Raw genomic sequence first — 22,977 nt, forward strand, 5'->3', positions numbered from 1 at the left:
TCTGCCCCAAGGTTCACCAAGAATGTTTGTGCTGACAAGGCTACATTCATCTGTTAAAACTGCAGCCATGTCCACTGTTTCCCAGAAGAGAAGATTAAGGCACACTTGTAAAACTGCTCAGGGTAGCAGGCATATAAACCTGAACAGGTTAGTTCGGAGTCATAGGTCTGAATAAACAGATCAACATGAAATGCCAATTTCAGATTCCCTTTTTAGAACATAAGACACATGCATGACAAGCCCAGGCCTTTTAGATTGTTATTAAGGCTGCATGGCTCGTTATTCTGCAGGTACTCCTTAATGAAGTTCAAAGAGGACTTTCATTTGCAGGTAATTGCTTTTCACATGAAGAATATTGTAAATAGCAGAGAGGGTTTTCTTTGTATTTTGTCTTACGTGGTTATTATATTGCAGTAGCCATGTTTTGTTTGAATCATTCAATCATTAAATATGTGCTTTACATTTAGATAGAACCTCTGAAGACAGGAAGGCAACAACGAAATAATGCAGTTTTGAGATCCAGAGGGCTGAGCTGGAATAACCCTCTTTCTTAATGAAAGGTCGAAACATGACAGAGAGAACAGATTATGAGTGAAGGAGAAAAGAAAGCTTACCTAGGGAAATCAGGGCTGAGTGGACGTCTTGCATCACATTCTTGTATAAGTCCTTCTGCCAGTCTCCCATAAGCCGCCACTCCTTTTCAGAGAAATAGGCAACCACATCACTGAATGTCACAGAGGCCTTAAAACAGAAGAACCTTGGAGTAAACCCAGTGCAATTCTACTGCATGTCCGTTTTTCCTACTCTCATTTTATTTCCCTCCATTTATCTCTATTTTCGTTTGAACTGTGTGCAAGAGGATGGCGGTAAGGGTTTTTAGGCATGGGGGCATGTTTACTAGGGACAAGGGGTTGAACTTTCAGGTCAGCATGCAGAGCTGAAACGTCTAGCAAATACAGCTGCATTCTTTTCAGACACTTTGTGAGGATGGGAGTTATCAAAACGTCCCTATCGATGACTTGTAATATCTAAAATCCCTTGGTGAGGTGTCATGAAATAAATTCAATGAACCCTTTCCAAACTCCCTCCCAAAAACGCTGCTCAACAGTGTGGCGCAAGTCAAACGGGTTACAGCTCATAACTTACCCTGATGGAGAAATATTCAGTCACGTTCATGGCTATCGAAGTGGGAGGCTACAAAACCTAGAGCTACAAATCCAGAGACAAATATGCAGAGCTCTCCTGATGAAGAGGCCTTAACCAACAAGGAAATAACAGCCATCCAGTTGAATCGATTAGAGGAAACCTGCAAAAACAAAAAACATTAAAATCCTTAAATTAAAAACAAAAAATACCTGCCAACATTCCTTTGATGTAATGGTCTGATCGCTTCCAGGTAAATAGATTTTACATCCTAAAACAACTCTTTCTTCAATGTTCTGGGGAACAAATATACATTAACTATATATGATTTCTTTCAAACCTTAGTTTTAAAATCCAGCTTGCATTGGCAACGTGTTAGTTGTGCATAAAGAACACTGCAAATGTGGAAAGACGGAGAGTTATTTCCCTAGTCTTTTTTGCCACATTAAAAAATTAAAAGTGATGGCCCAATAATAACAACAAGCATTGGCATAGCCAATAGGTCTTGCCTTTGGGACCTTATAAGTATTTCATTTTTCATTTCATTTATTCTTTATTTCGGTTAAAATAACCATAAAGGATTGCACAAATAATACAATTATTCGACAATACATCCATAAGACTTAGAACACGATGCACAGAAGTCATTATAAAGTGAACCTAAATCAACCCAACCAATATAGCGATGTTCATGCGGTATTACACATTTCATAAATATTAAATAATTAAAAGTATTAATAAAAGACAGTTAGAGGAACAACTCTTTGAGGACATTCTAAAAAAGAAGTACATATACAAACAAATGATAATGATAAAATATTTTTTTTATTTTTAAAACAGACACTCATGCACAGGCTTTTTACATGATATATAAATAAATACATATTTCATTTTGTTCCAGTAAAGTGCACGAGCCATGTTAATAAAGTCTTCCCACTCATTTTCTCAACCTAGAGTTTCAGACCTTCCCTTTTCCTTATCAAGCTCACACAAAACAAATATCAGCTAACACTAAAAACCACAGTCTGCCTGGTATCAGAACGTAATAGTCCTTCTGCTTCAAGGCAGGATCTAATGCCAAGCAAACGACAAATGGGTTTTATCCATTTATTCCTACAGTGCGCGTAGGCCGGACAAAAGAATAGCAGATGTGCCTCGCTCTCCATTACGCCTAGATCACACGAGACATCTATCCTCCCGGTCCTTGCCCAGCGCCCATTTCTCTGCATTTGTCATTATTTGTAGGATACCATAGCGATATTTGAGATATAAAGACTTGGCCAATTGTGGATATATTTCACCTAGTAAAGGTTCAAAATTCCAATCTGATTTCAATTGAAGGAATCGTGTAGTCTGAGACCCAACCCTAGAAGAATTGGACCTGGAATCATGTATAAAAGACCAGTAATTTTCCTTTAAAAGCTTTTTTGAGGCCAATGTCAGATTGGACGGCTCATCCCAGTAGTGCCTTAATCCCAATTTAAAAAACTAATCATGAATGTGTTTTAACCAAGGTAGCCCCAAATCTTCATTTAATTCCAGAATGCCTTCTAGACCTTCCCTATAGCGGATAAGCTCTTCTGTGCTCCATAGGTGAATCCAAAACAGCAATGGTCTCAGGTTAGCCTGGTCGTCCACCCGGTTAAAATTTAAATCCATCAATACAGGAGTTAATGGTGTCCTTGTGGGCAGACTCAATATTTTCCTAAGAAACTTGTTTTCGCCCACCTTGAATGTTTAGTTTACAGCGGAACCCCACAGCTCTGCCCCATACAGTGCAGCCAACTGTGCTTTATATTTGTAAACTTCAAGAGCGGGTGAAATTGCTTTGGATGTACTATGTTCGACTTACTTTATTAATGGAAATGTGTTCTGGAGGAGTATAGTTTTGCTTTTTTCTACCCGATGCCTCCAGGTCAGTTTTGAATCCAAGGTAATACCCAAGTAATTAAAAACATGCACAAGCTCAATTATCTGATTATCCACAGTTAAATTTTTCCTGAAGGTTTTGTGAGGGTTAATTGGCATGTATTTTGTTTTACTGGGGTTTAATTCTAGCCCCTTGGCTTTACAGTATTCCCCGAAGGAATTTATTAAGTTTTGCAACCCTTTCGATGTTTGGGAAATTAAAAGCGTATCATTGGCAAAAACGAGTGCCGGAACATGCAGCCCTCCTAACATAGGAGAGTCATGGTCACATCCCAAGAGGTGATCAGGGATGTCGTTAACATATAAAGAAAATAAAGTTGGAGCTAAAACGCACCCCTGCCTTACACCCCTCCTAACCTCAATTGGTTCAGTTAATTCGCCTTGTGGACCCCATCAGACCTTTGCCCAATTATCTTCATGTAATCTTATAATTTGTAGAAGAATTCCCCCCGTGACTCCTTGGTCCTTTAAGGACTTCTACAGGAGATTTCTAGGGACAAGGTTGAATGCTGCTTTTAGATCCACAAAGGCGATATACAGATGCCCCTTCCTGAATATTATATATTTCCAGGCTACACAAAGGAATCCAACTGTCCCTTCTTAAAGATAGTCGTGATCTCTGCCCGATTTCCAACTGTGTTTTTTGCAATTTTCACCCCGAGTGGGCTGGGTATGCTCAGACGTGAGTCCCAGGCTCTCCACACCACTGGAGTCAAGCTATCCAGGCTGATGAAGGCTGATAGCCAGAAACCGGTCCTTGGATGCTGGATTCCGGTCTGGGATAGACATGGCTTGGTAGTTCAGACTGGACTGTTCCCATGGGGCACAGGGTCAGAGCTGATTTGCATATAGCCAGCGTCTAACCCAGGGTGGTGTGGAGTGCAAAAAAAACTATGGATTTAGGCCCTGATCCTTGTACTGGGGTGAATGTATGACATTGTTCTACATTCTGTCCATCAACTGTGTTTTTTGCCTTTTTCTTTATTATCACATAAGAGAGCACCTTCAAATTTGCAAGTTCACTAGTTCTGCTGTACAAAAAAACTCTTTATTTACTAAACTAAATGTTAGCTCTATGTAAAAGTAAAATTGAGCCCATATATAGGGTACACATGATTCCTGGCTTGCCTCTAGTTCATTAATAGCATTGTCATCTGGGCAGGAGCAGTTATAATTCCCAGTTCATTTTTAAAAACTAACTTTTCATAAATATATAACCAAAGCATGATGTGGTAGTGCATTGTCATTTACAGATAGGATATTTTCTATTGAAATGGCAACTAAACTTTGCCACTAACATGTAGCTTTACTGATAACAGCGCTTTAACTATTTTTAGAAATTGGGTTTTGGCAAGAATATTTAAAAATTGCCCATCACCAAGTAAAGCGTTCTTGTTTGTTTTGATCCTATAAAAACATATTTTTTACCACAGAATTACATAAATTGGTCCTCATAACTAATTAAATATATTTGAAAGGTTGTAACTGTTCACTTAGCTGTTTCTGTGTTGTGTTAGAAAATGGCCTGACATCTTACAGCCTTTCATTTAACATGCTTTGTACAGTTAATTTGTCACACAGTTCACTTTACAAAATCCTAAAACTTAAATCACAGAAAGAAAAATAGATGTAATAAGAGAAGCAGACTTTTGACCTGTCTCTGAAAGCCATGACAAAATAACAAGACGTAATGGCATTTTTGGTGTTCTTTCACTTTGTGAGCAATGAAGATGCCTTTAAATCCGGTCACATTTGCTCTGCTTTCAGAGACAGAGGTCAAAAGTCAGTTTGTCTTCCTTGCAGTTAGAGGATTTTCAACTTGCCTTAGTAGTCCCTAAAAATATCTTAACCTAAAAAAAATCTTGCTCGACAGTGTGAGTGGGGGAGTGGATTTTTCAAACCTGATATCTGAAATGCTAGCTCTTGTAAGAGATGTAAAAATGTTCACTACAACAGATTTATCTGCAGTCTATCATCAGGTCGTCCTATGTAGATCATACACCACATTTGTAACACCTATGGTCTGTTATCGGTATAAAAGAATGCAGTTTGGGGTCACTTCTGCAGCAGCAATTTTTCAGGGTATGATGCACTCATTTTCTAAAGTTCCAAATGTTGAATACTTCCAAGATGATATACTAATAAATGGTAAACCCAAAGGGGAGCATGAAGATATTTTGGAGAAATTTTGGGGAATTGTTGTTGATTGTTGAATGTACTAAGTGCAAATTTGCTTTGGAATCTGTTACCTATTTGGGCTATGTGCTAAGTAAGGATAAAGATTAGCCCAAACCTGACTTTGTAGAGGCAATTCAACTAGCATCAGAACCAGTGAGTAAGGATGATGTAAGATTTTCCCTAGGACTCACAGAATTCTATTCAAAGTACGTGAACAATTTTTCCACAAGAACTTTTAATATTTGCCCATTACTCAATAATAATTGAAAACTTGAGTGGAGCGATGATTGTTTTAGAGAATTTGCTGATGTAAAAACATCCATTGCTGATGCCACAGCTTTGAGTGGATTTGATCTCGACCTGCTGAGGGTCATTACTGCCGATGTAAGTTGCAAAGGAATAGGCACTGTATTATCACAAGTAAAGGACAAAGGTGAAGTTGAAATTGCATATGCCTCTAGAGCTCCAACACCATCGGAAATTAAATACTCAGTTATTGAGAGAGAGAGCTTCAGCATGTGTATGGGCACTGGAGCATTTTAGATCAATTGTGAGGAGGTAAGCAATGTTTGTTACAGAGCGATCATATGCCCTTGGTCAGATTACTTACCACTGAGGGTATTATAAAAGTGTCTGCGTGCATAGCAAGAATGTCTATGAAATTGAAAGATTACTTGTACAGAATTTTTTGTGTGCCAGGTAAAGAAAATATAACTGCAGACTTCTGGTCTAGAATGTCTTTGCAGATTAAAGAAGACTAGAGTGCAAAATGGGGTGAGTATCACAAAGCATGGGTACATGACCATGGTGCTTCGGCTACAGAGAAGGAGGTCTGGATGAAAGAGTATGCTGAACAGGACGTACTACAAAAGGTGTTGGAGTACATGGTAAATGGATGACTTACAAAGGGAGCATTAAGTCTGCAATATGAAGCTTTGGGGAAATTAGGAATGAATGGACTTGGGAGGACGGTATAATATTGAGACGAGATAGAGTAGTCCCACCATCTATGTTGAGAAATAAGATTAGCATGCAGGGTCATGAAGGTCACAGAGGTATTGTCAAAACTAAGCAAAGAATTATAAAAGTACTTTGGTGGCCAGGTATGGACTTATTTAAAGAACAGATAGTTCGAAATTGTACAAGTTGTACTAATTCTGATGTCTCTCAAAACTTTGAGACCTAATCTTTGTGACCCTTGTATCCTAAAGAACCATTGAATGCTGTAGCTGTGGATATTATGGGACCTTTTGGAGATCACCCAAAGTATATTTTTGCTGTTATTGATATATTGTAAAGATGGCCCTAGGTGCAGGTGGTGGAGAAAGTAGATACAGACACGATTTTGTGTGTGTTTTTGGACAAGGTGTTCACTTGGGAAGAATAACCCGTCACCATCATCACTGATAATTGTGTACAATTTGTGTCCAATAAAGCCAAGGATTATTTTAAGAGGGTGCGAGTCAAACATTGAACCACATCTCTTTTTAATGGTATGATTGAAAGATTTTATAGGGTACTTAAGGGGGCTATTCAGATGGCAGAGAGTGATAAAAACGAAGGAAAAAAAACGTTTTTGTAGTTTCTTTTCCTATGTGTTTGTAATCATTTTAACTTAGTTGTATGTTACAATATTTATTATGGTGTTATTGTTTTATGCAATTGTGTTATTGTCATTATTTACAGCACTACATGTTTATTGTCCTTCAAACTGTAATAGGAGGAGATGTGTTGTGAATAGCTTTAAGTTTCTAGCGTTGTCACTGCATGAGTTTAGAATTCCCAACAGAGTTCTGTGGAGCTGAGCGAGAGTTGCAGGAAGCTTCAGGACGAAGGAGGAGTGCACTGTTGGTGGTGTTCATTTCCTCATTTCTATGAATAAATACTCACTCAGTTGTAGCTCAGAGTTTCTATTTGCCAATCTTTGGGTGTTCGGTTCATTAGTAATGTTTGTTGTGGGGATTATTTTGTCAGTTGAGAGTTGAGGTTGGCGAGGGGGAAGTACCGCCATGGCAGTCTGAATAAAGCTTCTACTAGAAATGACATGAACGGTCTGGGCGATCTTTACTTACAATATTTGAAGACGATTGGCTAGCCCATATTAAGCCTGCCGGGTGACAGAGCGTGAGGAAGGAGTAACCTAATGGTACCCAGCGTGCAAGCAACAAGGAGCGACAAATGTCATGCTTTGTGCGGCATATCCCAGCGTGTATTGCAGTGAGTTGGCAAGTGATTTAGTGTGTTTTAGAGCAGACTCCCACACAAGGTACTGTCATTCTCTGTCGCGAGGCTCCAACTACTGTTTAGGTGGAGAGAGAGCAGGTTCTGAAAAGTTTTGCGGGTTTATTGAGACACTGCTGTAACCTTGGACAATTATATTGCTAATCAATCAATCAGGGTTTTGTAAAGCGCGCTACTGAGACCCTTGACGGTCTCAAGGCGCTGGCGGGGGGTTGGGGAGTTAGAGTCCAGTTCATTCGAAGAGCCGGGTCTTGCGGTTCTTCCTGAAGGTGTGCAGGGTCGGGGAGTGTCTGATAACAGGGAGCTCGTTCCAGGCTTTGGCTGCGACGTAGGAGAAGGCTCTTCCGCCAGCTGTTTCTGCGGATGCGGCGGGTTTCTGCTAGGGCGAGGTCCCTGGAGGAGAAGTTCCTTTTGGGTGCGTGGAAGCAGACCGATTGAGTTATTAGGGTCCGATGTTATGGAGGTAATTGTAGGCGTGGGTGACCAGTTTGAAGGTTACTCTCTTCTCGACGGGGAGCCAGTGGAGGTCTCTTAGGTTGTGGGTCATGTGTTCATGTCACCGGGTACTGAGGACGAGTCTGGCTGTGGAGTTCTGGATGGTCTGGAGCTTGTGTAGAAGAGTTCTGTTGATTCTGGGGTAGAGTGCATTGCCGTAGTCCAGTCTGCTGGTTATGAGTGCGTGGGTGACTGTCTTTATGCATTTGGGGTGTATCCACTTGCTAATCAGTGCCTGGTGCGGACTAAAACAGTTTCCAGCGGTCCTGTCCCTATGGTGTGATGCTAACTCGCTCAAGTGCATACCTGCTAGCGCAAGGCATCAGGGGAGTCTGGAAGGCCCACTCTATGGATGTATGTTTTAACAACTACTGCCTAAAAGACGAATACCTTAACCACGAAGGCTTAACAACTACCAATGCCAAATCACTACTTTCTTTTCAACGAGTTCCTAAACCACAAATTAATCCACCTCGTGACTGGCCAATAGATGGCACTATTGTAATAACAATACTTCTGTGTGTGATTCAAAATTGTATTATTTGATGTGTTTTGTGCTAAGAGTTCTTTTTCACTTTTCTCAGAACTGCATTTAAATGTTTAGACAGATATAGGAATAATGCCCTAATGATGTGATTTGTTCTGCAAAACGTATGTTTTCATAATATATGATACAATCATTTAAAATATATTTTTAAAAAATGTAAACATTAAAATCAAAATTTATGAGGGTTGTTTTGAAGATGACAACGTTTTATTATTTGAATATTTATTGAAATGTTACTTTGTAGTGTGTGCTAAAGAATTCAGTTAAAATTGCTTTTTTACTCGTGTTATGGCACTGACCAGGGATGTTTTGAAATATAAACTAGCTCTACCAATCATCTTCTGCCAAAAGCATACTTTTAATGCCTTGTTTTTCTGAAGAGCCTGGGATGAAATCTTATCTCAAACAACAATAATAAACTGACGCACGTCCTTCTTTTGGCCCCCCTCAGACCATTCATCACCGATTATTTTCTTTATACGAATTGCGCCTTCCTCCTGTAAACACAGAAAATATACTTTGCCTCAATACATATGACTGACATCTTAAGTGTAAATACAATTCCTTCACAGCTTGTTCCCCGACGTCTTTGCCCACGCATAGCCTCTACATAACCCCGAAGCCCAAAGTTCATGGGATGATTTATTGGCAATGCCTCTGCAGATACTTGCCACGTACTACCAAGCAGGCAGGATCGTGTGGCAGAATGAGCGGAGGGGAGAGACTCGTGGTTTAGGGAAGTCGTTTTAAGAAAAGTCGTGCTTTAGGAAAGTCGTACTTTAGGAAAGTCGTGCTTTAGGAAAGTCGTGCTTTAGGATTCGTTGTTCAGGTAAGTAGTGATAAACTCTTCGTTGTTAGGGATGTTTCCCAAAATAACAGATGTGCGAAATTTGTGTAATTTGATTTTGCAATTACACAAAATGACAGCAAACTGATGCATAATTACACAAAATGCAAATCACTCAATTGCAAATTTTCATTTTTACTAAAAACTAAGTTGGGGCAGCTAGTTACGCATGGCTCTGGAAAAGTTGGAAATGCTGACGCAATTTATTGTTACACTGAGCAGTACTACCTACCACTGTTCACTACATATCGTTCCCTTCAGTGACAGCTGCATGGGGTACCAATCCACTCAGTACTATCCATCCTCCCCATTAACTATACATAAAGGTCAGAATAACGCCTTCAAAAGGAGCAGGAGGCCAGAGAGCACATAGCCGCGGTGTCTGGCGTGCTCTAATTTGGAATAGTGCACTACAACTAAATGACCAGCAGTAGGGTTGAACATTATGAACTCATTCAAACAGATACCAGGGTGGATTGGCAAAAGTTAAGCGGGCCCCTATTAACCTAAAACAAAGAACAGTTTAGCATTTTGCTAGGAAGGACCAAGGACCGGGAAACGCATTCGTTTGGCTGAATCTAGAAATTGACAGCGTTGCCATGTTTGTTCTACAAAACATCTAAAAAACTACAGCAGGTGGGATACACATTTCACACAAACTAGAACATGTAAATTCTACCATTATGATCATGTTTCTAAGGCGGGACTCCACACGAGAAATTTGTACTTACTACCATTCCTATGAGATTTTAGAGTTTATTTATTTGTTTGTATCTCTTCCTTGATGGATTCTACAACTTGTAAATTTGCAATTTTCTCCTTCCTTCGCTCCACTTGTACATTTGCAAAAAAACACATTTCTGTTTATATCTCTAATGTAAGTCATGTGATCCAAAAGTCCTTCTGTAACGCAACTGGTTCTTTTGTAAAGCGCTCTGACACCTTCGGGTAATGTTCGCGCTATATAAAATCGCATTAAATAAAAAAATAAAAGAAACGAGCACCTCAACCATAGATATCGCATAGGTCTCACAACAAACGTCCCCTCCCGTGTTGGAGCACCTCGACACTTAAAATCTGCGGCTTTCCGCACAGTTCTCAACGGGAGCCTAAAAGAGAAGCATCAGAGGATGTGCAGCAGCGGTTACAGAGGAGGCGAACTAACCCGCTCCCCAGCGGGTGCGCAGCCGGGCGGTTTCACCTTGCAGAGGCTGGTCGTGCGCAGCCCAGCGCCGCCTACTCACCGTCCTCGGAACGGTGCCACCTGCGGCGCAGGGCCGATGCAGGTAGTAGGACAAGTCGGCTTCAGACAGCAGGTGAAACGACTGGAAAAAGAGCCCCGGTCCCAGAGAGGCAGCGACTGACCGGCTGGGGCCGCAGGAGATGACGCGCTCCATGATGTAACTACAGGCCGGGTGGCTATCGGCCACGAACGGCAGGCACCTTGAAAGTAGGTGCACTGTACAAGTAGTGTTAGACAGGGAGTATTGTAGAACACAATGTTTACCAGCTATGGGAAAGGCAGCAATTTATAGGAAGATTGGAGAACCGAACCAAGGTTCTGGTTAGCTTTAAGAGCAAAAATAGGAGCAGAGCCATGAACATATTTGGCTTGTAAATCTCCAAACAATCATTTATGAAAAATGTGAGAAAAATACAATTCTTTAGTGGGAACTCGAAAGTATCAGAGCGTTTTACATGAGCACCAGTTGCATTACATATACACAGTCGTGTTTTTAGGCACTGGGAAATTAAGTGATTTGCCCAGACCCACGGGATGTTTGAGCCACTGCCAGATTCGATCGAACCAGCTTCATAGACGGCCGTTCTTGCCCTTAATCCACACCCTCAAAGTGAATGAATAGTGTTTCTTTCCCTAGCGCAAGCGTTTTTCTTTAGTACAAAAGACTGCATCACTGCATTGAGTTCCATTTATTAAATATTGTGCATGATTTACATAATTATCCATGAATATTACCGATTGAGACATTCAGCCAGATTCAAGAAGCTAATTTGCGATCGCAATAGCTGCAAATTCGCAATTGCGAACGCAAATTGAGTAAAAGCTATTCATGAAAGTGAAAATCGCAAAAGTGCGTAATCGCTAAATAAAAATAGCGATTTCGCAAATAAATCGCAGAATCCTGAAACCTGCCAATTTGCAAATCGGAAATAGCGAGAAACCAAGGATTCTGCGAATTCATTTGCGAAGTCGCTAAACAATTGCTATTGCCATTCATGAAAAATCGCAGATTGCGAAAAACACGAAAATCGCTATTAGCGACGCGCAATTTAAGGAGAACTCAAACCAGGTGGTAAGCAGCAAAAAAAAAATGTTTTTAAATTTGTTTAAAGTTAACTGCATACAGGTGCTGGCCTGAGCAAACACACTAAAGGACATGCAGCTGGAGACTGAGGACTCTCACAATGCCAGGACTCTACATGGTGGTCAGGCGGCGTAGGCTGCAGCGAGCAGCACAGAAGAGGCGTAGGATCCAGGAGCGGATATTCCGGCAGCGGGTCACCCTTCTGGGCCAAACCAGGGAGCAAATCTATGCCAAGTACCGGCTAAGTAGCCCAATGATTATTAAGCTGATCCAGGACCTAGACCCCCTGCTGCAGCATCCAACAAGGAGAACCAATTCCGTCCCCACCCATGTACAGGTATTGTGCAGCCTGCACCTACTGGCCTCCGGAAGCTTCCCGGGGATAGTTGCTGTCGCTGGGGGCATATCCCAGCCCACCATGTCCTGCTGCCTCAGTAGTTTTCTGGATGCAATGCTGACCCGGCTACACCACTACATTTCATTCCCAACCACCCAACAGGACTTAAATGACACCAAGCTGAAATTCTACAACATTGTACATTTTCCGCATGTAATTGGATGCATTGACTGTACCCATATCCACATCTTCCCACCAGCACAAACGGAATACATCTACCGCAACCACAAGTCCTACCACTCCCTCAATATCCAGATGGTGTGCAATGCCAAGAATATCATCACGGACATAGTGGCACAATATCCGGGAAGCACATCTGACTCCTTCATCTTCCGGCACAGCGGCATTCACACACGACTGGCAAGGGGAGACTTTGCCGAAGGACACCTACTGGGTAAGTACACATGTCCCCAAATACTACACTTTGATCATGTATCTGCGCAGAATAGGCACTCACCCTGTGCTCATTACCCGCAGGTGACAGCGCCTACGGTCTACGTGAGTACCTCCTCACCCCATACCTCAACCCAGCCACACCACAGCAACGGCGTTACAATGCTGCACACATACGGACAAGAAATTGCATAGAGAGGACATTTGGCCTATTGAAGAGCCGTTTCCGCATACTGCACAAGACTGGTGGGGCCATCAAATACACACCTGAGGTCTGCTGCCGCATCGTGGCCGTGTGTGCAATACTCCACAACATTGCTACCAAGCGCAGGATACCAGTGGAGATATCTGGCAGTGAGTCTGAAGGTGACAACCGGCCACCTCCACATGTACTTCATGCACGCGGAGAAGATCCTGCTGAAGGACACAGGCGCCGCAACCACATCACTACGAACTGTTTGTAGTGCACACATTCCCCTATCACAACACTGCACCCATGCATGAAAAATGTAATAATGACATGAGTGTGTATCAAGTTTGACCATTCATCTTTATTGTTAAATCACAATAAATTGGCCTTTAAGTATTCAATTGTCTGATGGAGAGAGTATTGCTTCATACCTCCCCATGCTGGGGTAGGGGATTTGCAGTGGTTGACTGCATGGCCTCCCTCTGAGTGTCAGAGAACTCACGGACGGTGATGACGAGACGCCCCAAGTCGTCTCTCTGCATCCTGAGGGACGGTGTTGGCCCTACTTGCTGATGTTGGCCTGCTGCTGCGGCGACGTGCAGGCAATGGTGGCAAGGAGGCGCTGCTGTTGGTCGACACAGCCTCACTTGCGTCGTCAGCCCCCTCTGCTTCTTCATGGGCAGTGGCCTGTCTGCCGAGCACTGCTGCGGTGAGTAGGTCTAGTGACCTGGCCACATCCTGGCAACACTGCACCATCTGGGCCTGCATGGCGAGTGACCTTCGTGCCAGGTGAGATGTAGCATTACCAACTACATGATTTGACCTAGTGTAGGCCGATAGGCGGGCCAGTAGTTGGCGGTGGCGTCGACGGGTCATGTCCTGCTGGGATACAAGCAGCTGATTGTTTTCTCGCACTGCAGCGGTCATCTGGGCTATGTGTTGGCCGTTTGCCTGCATCTGTGTGAGCATTGCTGCCATGTGGCGCGCCTGTGTGCGATGCACCGCCAGCATGCGGCGTTCGATGGCCAGGCCTGGATCTGGTGTTTCAAGTGCCCTGGCGGTGCCTGCTGGGCCCTGGCGCAGCTGGCGCCTCAGTGCGCTGGTGTGTGACCTGGTGTGCGCCTCGTCTGCCTCCGAGGCTCTGGTGGTGGAGCCTGTACCACTGCTGTGGCTGTTTGCTGGGGGGTTGGCTGCACGGCTGTGGCTGCAGGGGTGGCCCTGTCCGCACGGGGTGCGGGTGGTGTTGGAGGTGGTGGGTGCACTGCTGGTGGCTGTGATGGGCCGGGTCGTTGGGAGGACTGGCCCTCACCCTAAGTGTCCTCCTGGCTCTCAGCGATGTGCAGCGCCTCACTGTCCGTGCTGGCTTGCTCACCTGCACCTGTAATGTGAAAGGGTGCATGATTAAAGTTATGTATCTTGCGCATGTTGATACATGCATGCAGCCTTGCTTTCCCCTACTGGCTTTTGGATTGACTTTGCATTGAGTGCTCTGGCAGTGTTGGGCTCTCTGATAGATGTTACGGCAAATGTTTTGGGACGTGTTATTTTAAATCGTCTGCAATCCTGGGCAGAGGACCATCATATTTTAACTGATGTACAGTACGGATTCAGAGAAGGGAGATCCACAACAGACCAATGCTTAAACCTATATCTCCTTACCGCTAAATACACCATCGCAGCCAAGGGGACTATTTATATGGGTTTTATGGATCTCTCAGCGGCCTTTGATCGCGTCAACAGACAGAAATTATGGGCCCTGATGATCTCCATGGGGGTGGATCATGAAGTAGTAGACATCTTAAAGGCTCTACACTGGGAGACTACGGCTACAGTCCGTTACAATAACGATGGGATGAAGACTGAACCGTTTCCCTGCACAAGTGGAGTGCGGCAGGGCTGCATTTTAGCGCCTTTTTTATTCTCTTTGTACATAAATAACCTGGACAAAGAACTCACGGAATTGGAATTGGATTGCCCTAAGATCGGCCAGCGTCCTGTACCCGTCCTCCTTTATGCGGACGACGCTGTGCTGCTAGCCCGTACGCCACTGGGACTACAAAAATTAATTGATGGGGTTGTAAATTTTATGAATTCCTTGGACCTTTCAGCAAACCTGGAAAAATCTTTTGTTATGACCACAGGCCGGAATCCAAAAAACAACTTCTCGTACAGCATAGGTAGCCACAAGCTGGGAACAGTTAAGACATTTTCCTACCTTGGTGTCCTCTTTGACGAGAAATTAGAATTCAAAAATCTGGCGGAAAAACATGCATCCAAATTGGTGGCCTCAACGGGTGCTATAATGGCATTCGGAAGGAGGCTAGGCAGGTGGTCACCGGAACAGATATTAAACCTATACAAAGCTGTATCCTGCGCTAAAGCGGCATATGGAGCTGAAGTGTGGGGCTGCAAAATTAACCACATACAGCAGATACAAGCTGAGGAAAATAAATTCTTTAAAAGATTACTCAAGGTCCCTCAGAGCACCCCCGCACACATAACCCACTTGGAACTGGGAGAACCCTATATCGAGGACAAAATTAAGATTCAACCACTTATGGCCTGGATCAGGATATGGACAAACCCAGAGGCCTGCTTTAGCAGACAGATTATTACGGATTGCCTGAGCCGGGACAAATGGGAACAAATCACATGGCTAAAATACGTAAAGGACACCTTGGATTGTATTGGCTGTAAAGATCTGTTCACTGACCCAGAGCAGATGACCGCACAGAATAAAACACTGCTTAAAAACTCATTCAATGCATGGTCAACAGCAAGGAGGGCGATCACTGAAAACAAAAAACCCTCGGTGGTGGCACATGGGTCAGTGGTATCTACAAACTTCAAAATGGAACCACACCTAGCGGTACTGTATAATGCGCAGGAAAGATTTTATATGACCAGGTTCCGCTTGAATTTACTACACCATCTATTGGCAGTTCCTGCAGGTTTCACATCTACTGTAGAGGCGAAGGGTTCCTGCGGCTGCGACTCTAGGTCTCCGCAGGGCACCCTTCACTTTGTTTTATTATGCCCTCTCTACTCAGAGCCAAGAAAGAAGTTTTTAGTTAGGATCCTGAAAAACCAAAAACTGAAGCACGCCAAAGCAGCCCTTCTATTTCTGCAAAAAGCATCAGATCCACATACTCTGCTAAGCGTTATAAGCTTCATTAAAGTTGCTATGAGATTGAGGAACACCAGGGAAACAACCGTATACTCCACTTGAACGCAGTCTAAAACCCCCACTGACTTATGATGACGTACTGTTTTTTATATATGAATCTCTTTTTTTAACTAAAAATGTTCTTGAATTTTTATTTTTTTGTTTTTATTTTTATTTTTTTTTATTTTTTTTATTTTTTATTTTTTATTATTTTTTAAAAATGTTTTTTAACTGTGCTTTTTAAAACTGTATGTATGTATTCTCTATGCACTTTAATGGTATCTTTGTAAGTACCGAATAAAAAATTTTGACTGACTGACTGAGTGCTCTGGCAGTGTTGGGCTAACTGCGGGTACATGATTACACTACAACTTCCACAATGCAATGGGGCTTTTTTGGGGAGCATGGGTTGCATTGTTGGGGATGTCATGTTGCTAGCTCAGGACTTAAGGGCATTGTTAGGGGACTGGGTCTCAGTCGCATGGCACTTACCTTCAGGTTGTTGGCTGGGTCGAGATGAGTCCAGCTGAAGGACCCCCACGCAGGCTTCTGGCACAATGGTGTCCTCAATCAGGTCCTCCAATGGGGTGTTCGTGTGGCTACAGGTTCCCCTCCACCGGTGGCCAGTCGCTCCCCAAGCCTCTCAGCAATCCGCTCCTTGGAACGTCCTCTCAGGTCGTACCAGCGCTTTTTTATGTCGTCAATGGAGCGCTGGGTCACACCAACAGAATTGACCTTTGCACGGATGCGCTGCCAGATCCTGCGCTTCTCTGCCTCTGGCACCCTCCGGGAGTCTTTTCCAAAGAGCCTGGCATGGTCCTTGCAGACCCCCTGAATTAGGTGCTCCAATTCGGATTCTGAAAACTTTATTTTCCTCTTCCTCTCCTGCCCACTGCTCCCTGCTGCATCCTGGGACATCTTTGGATACTTTTTTTCAGACTGGGGTGCTGCAGAGTGTTGGTTTTGGTGCTCCTCAGTTTCCTGCTGCCACTCCCTGGCTCTGTGTTCTGTTCGTGGGTGTGGTGAGCCTACTTCCTGGTTGTGATGTCATCAGTGGGCTCGAAATGCGACTTCCCGTTTTTGCGATCTCGCAGTTAGCGAGATCGCTATTTGCGATATCGCAATTTCGGCTTAGGAAATTGCCGATTCTATGATTATTTTGCGATTGCGGCAAGATCGCAATCGCCAATTGCGATCTATTGCGAATCGCATTTTTTCATTGCATTTGTACATGAATTCCATTATGCGATTCTCAAATTGCTATTCGCAAATTTTCGCAATTTGCTAATCGCAGAATGGTAGATTCATGAATCTGGCTGACAGTCTGTTATAATACATTTTCCAGACAGGGCATGTCGATTCACTAAGGTCCTCAGATTTCATTGTCTGGCAGTAAACTGCCTTTGTGGAAAGTGAAGGTACTCACAGCAGGTAGTCATGATGCTGACTCTGAGCAATAGTATCCAAAACAATGAAATAAGAAGATTCTGCAACTGCCTGACATTACCCTTCCTGAAGTAGCAATATGGGAGAAACAAAAGGGCTGTCCTTGCAAAGAAACACCCCTTTCTTTAAAGAATCTGTTGGTGGAAAGAGTGCTGAAACTTTTCAGACACTCCCTCCCAGTCCCAGATCTGGGTTGAATCCATCATTGTCCCCCCATCATCATTCTTTAGCTCACCTCGCTACCCCAGTTCAGACACAGCTATATGCAAATCAGATTTGACCCTGTGCCTCATGGGAACAGTCCACCGAACTGCCAAGGCATATCTTCCCTGGACCGGAAACAGGCATCCTGGGACCAGTTTCGGGCTTACAGGCCTCATCAGCCAGAGAAGCTTGAATCCTGTGGCAAAGCGAGCAAGGGCCCTATGTCTGGGTATACCCTGCCAACTTAGGGCGAACAAAGCAAATACAAGGAGATGAAAGGTGTCACCCAGAAACCAGTCCCAGGTTGCTTGTTTCAGATTCAGGGAAGATCTGGCTTGGCAGTTTGGGCTGGACAGTTCTCATAAGGCACAGTGTCAAGACTGATTTGCATATAGCTGGGTCTGAACTGAGGTGTCGAAGTGAGCTAAACAATGATGATGGGGGGGGGGGGGCGTGGCTAGCAGCCATCAGGTATGGCCGCACTCTGAAGCGGCTCTGCTGCCCTCGCCGTTTCTCCTGAAATATCAGGCATCTAAATTGAAGGTATCCCCCACATAACCGGGGGTCCAAGTCAAGTCCAAGAAAGCAGATCTGTGCAGCCCACTGTGGAAAGTTCAGCTGAACCGGAGCACCATCGGAGTACTCGGAGCCCAAGAAGGACGAAAATGGCAGCCCCTCCTCGCTCTGTCAGCTGGAAAAGGTGAGCGTGAGGGAATGCCATGACTATAGTGCCGGTTTGGAGGTCCTGGAGCAGAAGACTCCCAGCCCTGCAGCCCGAAAACAAAAGCGGCGCAACCAGAGCGGTCAGCGACCTGGGAAATCGCGAAGCCCCGGTGGTGGGAGGGGCTTTAACACCATCAATGCTGATGGTATTCCCCTCCTCTGCTGAACATTATTTATTCCCATTGTTCATGACGAGCTGAGGTCGTCATGAGCCTCGAAGGTGTTAATGCCATTTGCAATTAGGGTGGCAGACCGATGAAGGAAATCGAGGCCCCTGCTTAGCGGCCAAGTGTATCACGTTGCAAGAAGGAGAAGTCACTCTCCGCTGACTTGATAGAGGGGCAGGAGAACCCACAGGAGGTGCGATTGCCGCAACGCGCTGAAACAAAGCTCATAAAAAGCGAAAAAGGCTAAGGAACTGGGAACCTCAGAAAATGCAAGGCCATGGAGCCGGCCGAAAAGGGTGATTGCACCATAGTCAGTGTCTCCAGATCACGACAGACACGACAAGACCCACGAATGCCGGGGGCGAAACAACATGCACGGAAGCAACCTACCCAGTCAGAGGGGGCTTAAGGAGGCTGGAAACTGCAGGTGCAACGAGGCCCATCAGCCCTCCAGTGTCACCTAGTCATTGTCCGGGCTAAAATACACCGAATGGGAAGTGAGGACTGAGGGATATTGAGGAGTAGTGCGGGCTCCTTCTGACTCCATGCCACCCCGTGCCCCTCACCTGAAGCGCCCTGAACCTGGGCGGTGCCCCATTGTGACACCTTCCCCAGAGAGCAGTCCACTTGCCTACCTGGGAAGCCCGACAGGCCGGCAGAGGTGGGATTCTCTCCTGCACAGGCGGCGGTAAGTACTGGTGCGAGACCCTCAGTAGCTAGAGGGACACTGCTCAACACTGCACATCAATGGCCAGCAGAAACGGACCAAATATGCAGGCTCAAAGCAAGTTAGCCAACTATGCCTGGGGCAAAACAGGTGAAGAGGACAAAACCACCCCCAATGGGGGAACAGAAGGCCCTCAATGTCAAACTCCCCACCCAGATGTAACCCTTCAAGATGTCATGGAGGCCATTGCCGGAGTGTGGACCTCACTAGAGACTCGCATTGACGCTGTTAATATTGAGGTTTCCCTCACCAGAGCTGACCTGCGTAAAATAGACTCCAGAGTGAAGGAAGTGGAGGAGGCTACCGAAACGCTAGCCTCAGACACGGCCCTTCTTAAGCAACAAGTGATCCAACTCCATGACCAACAGATGAAAATGGAGGGGCTACTAGATAAGTTATAAGGAAGAGCACACAGGAATAACATTCATATTCTGGGAGTTCCGGAACGGGCAGAGGGGCTGGCGGCGGACCTCTTCGTCGAGGACTTAGTGCTGACAAAACTCCAGCCGAGGCGTCTATCCAGTTACTTTTCTAATGAATGAGCTCATCGATTCCCTGTGGCTAGACCAAAGCCTGGAGCCCTCCAAGACCGATTATCGCAAGAGTGTTCTACTTTCGTGACTGGGACGTTATACTCCAGACAGCACAAGCCAACTCGCCATTGAAACTGGAAGACAGTGGAGTCATCTTCTTCCCGGACTTTACCACCAAAGTCCAAGCCCACAGATGAAGTTTCATAACGGTCAATAAGGCACTGCGGGATAAAGAAATAAAATACTCAATGCTCTTCCCGGCAAGACTCCGGGTTGAATCCAAGGGTAAAACTTATTTTTTTTCGTCCCCAGAAGAGACATGGGAACGGTTAGAGGGCTGGCGAAGAGCAGGGAAGCCGAATGGAAAACTAAATGACGGAACCAGTAGCAATAGACTGAACAACATGGACAAAGTACGATACGACCCGACCCTGGGTGAGCCGATCTTAACAATGAAAGGCTAAAGAAACACAGTGTTTTGGACTCCGGGGTGTGAAGACTGCGGAGCGACTGATGCCCTTGGGTATAGGGTAAGACACCTGGGAAAAGCATTGGGGTACTCACCACCAATCCGTTGCTGACAGGGTATGCTCCACTAGCACTGATCTTGACGAATAGCCAATACTGAGCTGCTTTAGAAGTGAAGACATAAGAAGGGACTTGGACATGTTTGTATTACATAATGTGTAACATGCTTTTATCCTAAAATTACGGCAGGGGGAGGGTTGTAACAGGGCATCTCATGAATGGGGGGCGGGGGTGACAGGCACTCTGCCTTGTTGGTGTGTGGGTAATTGGAAATCTTGGGTGAGACACAACGTGGCTCTTCGAGGGCTAAAATGCGAGGAAGATAATATACTTAGCATCCCATATGCCTCAATACATAGATTACTAAATATATTCACACATTTCTGAAAATATTCAGGGTTTGCTATTAATTGGACTAAGTCAGTGCTATTTGTTCTGCATGGCCCCACACCTAGATTTCCCCGGGGTTGTGAACTTGCAGTGGTCTCTGAAGGATTCAGGTATTTGGAGATCTTCATTACACCCAACCCCCAAACTTTTCATGACAAGAACCTAGCAGGCCCCTTAAAAATACTTAGTGAAGATGTAAAACAATGGAGGTCGCTATCGTTGTTGTTACTAGGTCGAGCGGCCCTATTTAAAATGCTAGCTCTACTGCGGTTCCTTTATCTGCTTCAGAATTGCCCATACCGGATCCCGACACATACTTTAATAGCGTGGAGGCGAAAGGTCCGAACATTATTGTGGGATGGAGGTGCACCGCAGATAGCCCTAGGGAAATAGACAAAGGGGTAGTACTACGGGGGAAATCACACTCCCAGATATACGGCTCTATTACTGGGCATCACAACTGGTGGCAATTAACCAATGGCTGTATGGCCATCCTATGAACCCAGCTTACAGATTAGAAAGATATCAGATGGGACGAGAGGGTTATCTTGGGGCCCTATACACCAAGGTCAGTAAAGGAAGATATTTAGGCCGTATGGCTCAAACGATCCCCATCTGGCATCAGACAACTAAGTGTCTGGGCAGGACGGAAGTATTGACGAAAGCTACACCCTGATGGTATTCTCAACAGCTAGGGTTGCTCTGTCACCATAAGGGTTTTGACAAATGGGACACCATTGGACTATCTACCATAGGATATCTCATACATAAGGATAAGATACTCTCATTCAAAGAATTGCAAGTGAAACATGAACTAGCACAAGCGGAGATATTTAGATATCTACAGATCCGCCATGCTCTTAAGACTGCACTCCCTGACTTAACAACACTACCAGAATAGTTTCCCTTGGTGGACCTGATATTGTCAGAACCTATCCCAGACAAAGCCATTTCACTCACATATCGTAAATTGTACAACAATTTGCCAGACCCCTTCCACACTCTCAGAAACTGCTGGCAAGCAGATCTAGGACCAATTGAAGATGATGACTGGCAGGCGGCATTGACGTCTCCAAGAGAGGCAGCCATAAACCATTGCTTTAGATTGATTGAACTGAAAGTTATGCACTGAACATACCTCACTGGAGTAACCCTAGGTAAAATAGGAACAAAGCAAGACACACTATGCCTGCGTGGGTGTAACCAAGAGGTTTATTTTATCATATTCTTTGGGACTGCCCCAGATAAGACCCCTGTGGGAGAAGGCCACAGAGAAGTTGCAAGATGCTCTGGGGTAACAGATTACTTTAACGCCACCAACGGGGATCCTACATATTTGGGAGGCCACGGATTTAAAAGACAGAGCAGCAATTAGCCACCCTAGGCTACACATTGGTGAAGAGAGCAATCGCTATCAAGTGGGGGGCAGCAGATCGACCATCGAAAATAGGCTGGGTAGCGGAAATGGACAGATGTATGATTTCTGAAAAAGAGGTCAATAAATCCAGAGGCTGTCCTAAAAAATGGGACAAAAATTGGGAAGTGGAATGCATGTAGAGGAGAAATGTGTATTTCACCAACGGTAGAAATGAAAATGTCAGAAAGGGGAAATAACGAACATGAATAGATGATATAACACAATGATAAATATTGATATGTAACTGCCTTATGTAAAACGGAAAATATGCATCTGTAAGTCTGAATGTTATTATTTATATATATATATATATATTCAATGAAAAAACCATTGGTTATAGAACATATATAGTTAGGAATTTGCATTTACAAAACCTTGAAAATTCAATGAAAAAACCATTGGTTATAGAACATATATAGTTAGGAATTTTCATTTACAAAACCTTATTTTACTCGCATAAAACCATTGAAATTCCATATATAGTTAGATGCGCTAACTATATATCGCGCACCCGCAATCCACTGCTGATGATGTCACATATTACATCATTCATGACATGGTCAGTGACATCACTGATGACATCACTGATGACATCTCAAATGACATCACTGATGACATCACTGATGACAACATCCAGTGACTGTATGTTTCTGTAAAGTTAAAATATGTCTTACATATTGAAGAATGAGTAGATGTATAAATGTCTGATGAAGGATTTAGTAGGTGCATGACTGATTGTATGAGGGAGTGATTAAATGTGTCTCACTGAGTGCATGGGTTAGTGATTAAAGTGTCTTAATTTGGCAATCATTATTTATGTTCTTCTGTAAAGTGCTGCATGTTTAAATCAGTAGCTATATCAGTAACTATATGGGTTTTTGAATGGTTGCCCCAGTATTTGTATGGGAGACTGAGTATGTGTGTGGGTGGCTGGGAGGTGTATAACTCTGTGCATAGATGTGTGAGCAGTTAATTCCCTAGGTGTATGA

At 44.1% G+C, this 22,977-nt stretch overlaps 1 protein-coding gene across 2 annotated transcripts in view; it reads right to left on the reverse strand.

Moving 5' to 3' along the window:
- The window catches only part of LOC147701889 (uncharacterized), a 93,537-nt gene extending 82,760 nt beyond the window's left edge, over positions 1-10,777 (reverse strand). The window contains exons 1-3 of one of the 2 annotated variants that reach the window (XM_086930516.1): positions 10,582-10,777; positions 1,147-1,306; positions 615-741 (exon numbers count right to left, since the gene is read on the reverse strand). In XM_086930516.1, coding sequence (XP_086786642.1) covers positions 615-741; positions 1,147-1,176 — 157 coding nt within the window. In that variant the 5' untranslated portion in view covers positions 1,177-1,306; positions 10,582-10,777. The remainder of the gene's footprint in view (positions 1-614; positions 742-1,146; positions 1,307-10,581) is intronic. The other variant, XM_086930515.1, reaches the window with a different exon arrangement.
- Positions 10,778-22,977: the final 12,200 nt, after the last annotated feature.

Source organism: Lissotriton vulgaris, chromosome 7 (assembly GCF_964263255.1).
Source record: "Lissotriton vulgaris chromosome 7, aLisVul1.2, whole genome shotgun sequence".
Taxonomy (NCBI): Eukaryota; Metazoa; Chordata; class Amphibia; order Caudata; family Salamandridae; genus Lissotriton; species Lissotriton vulgaris.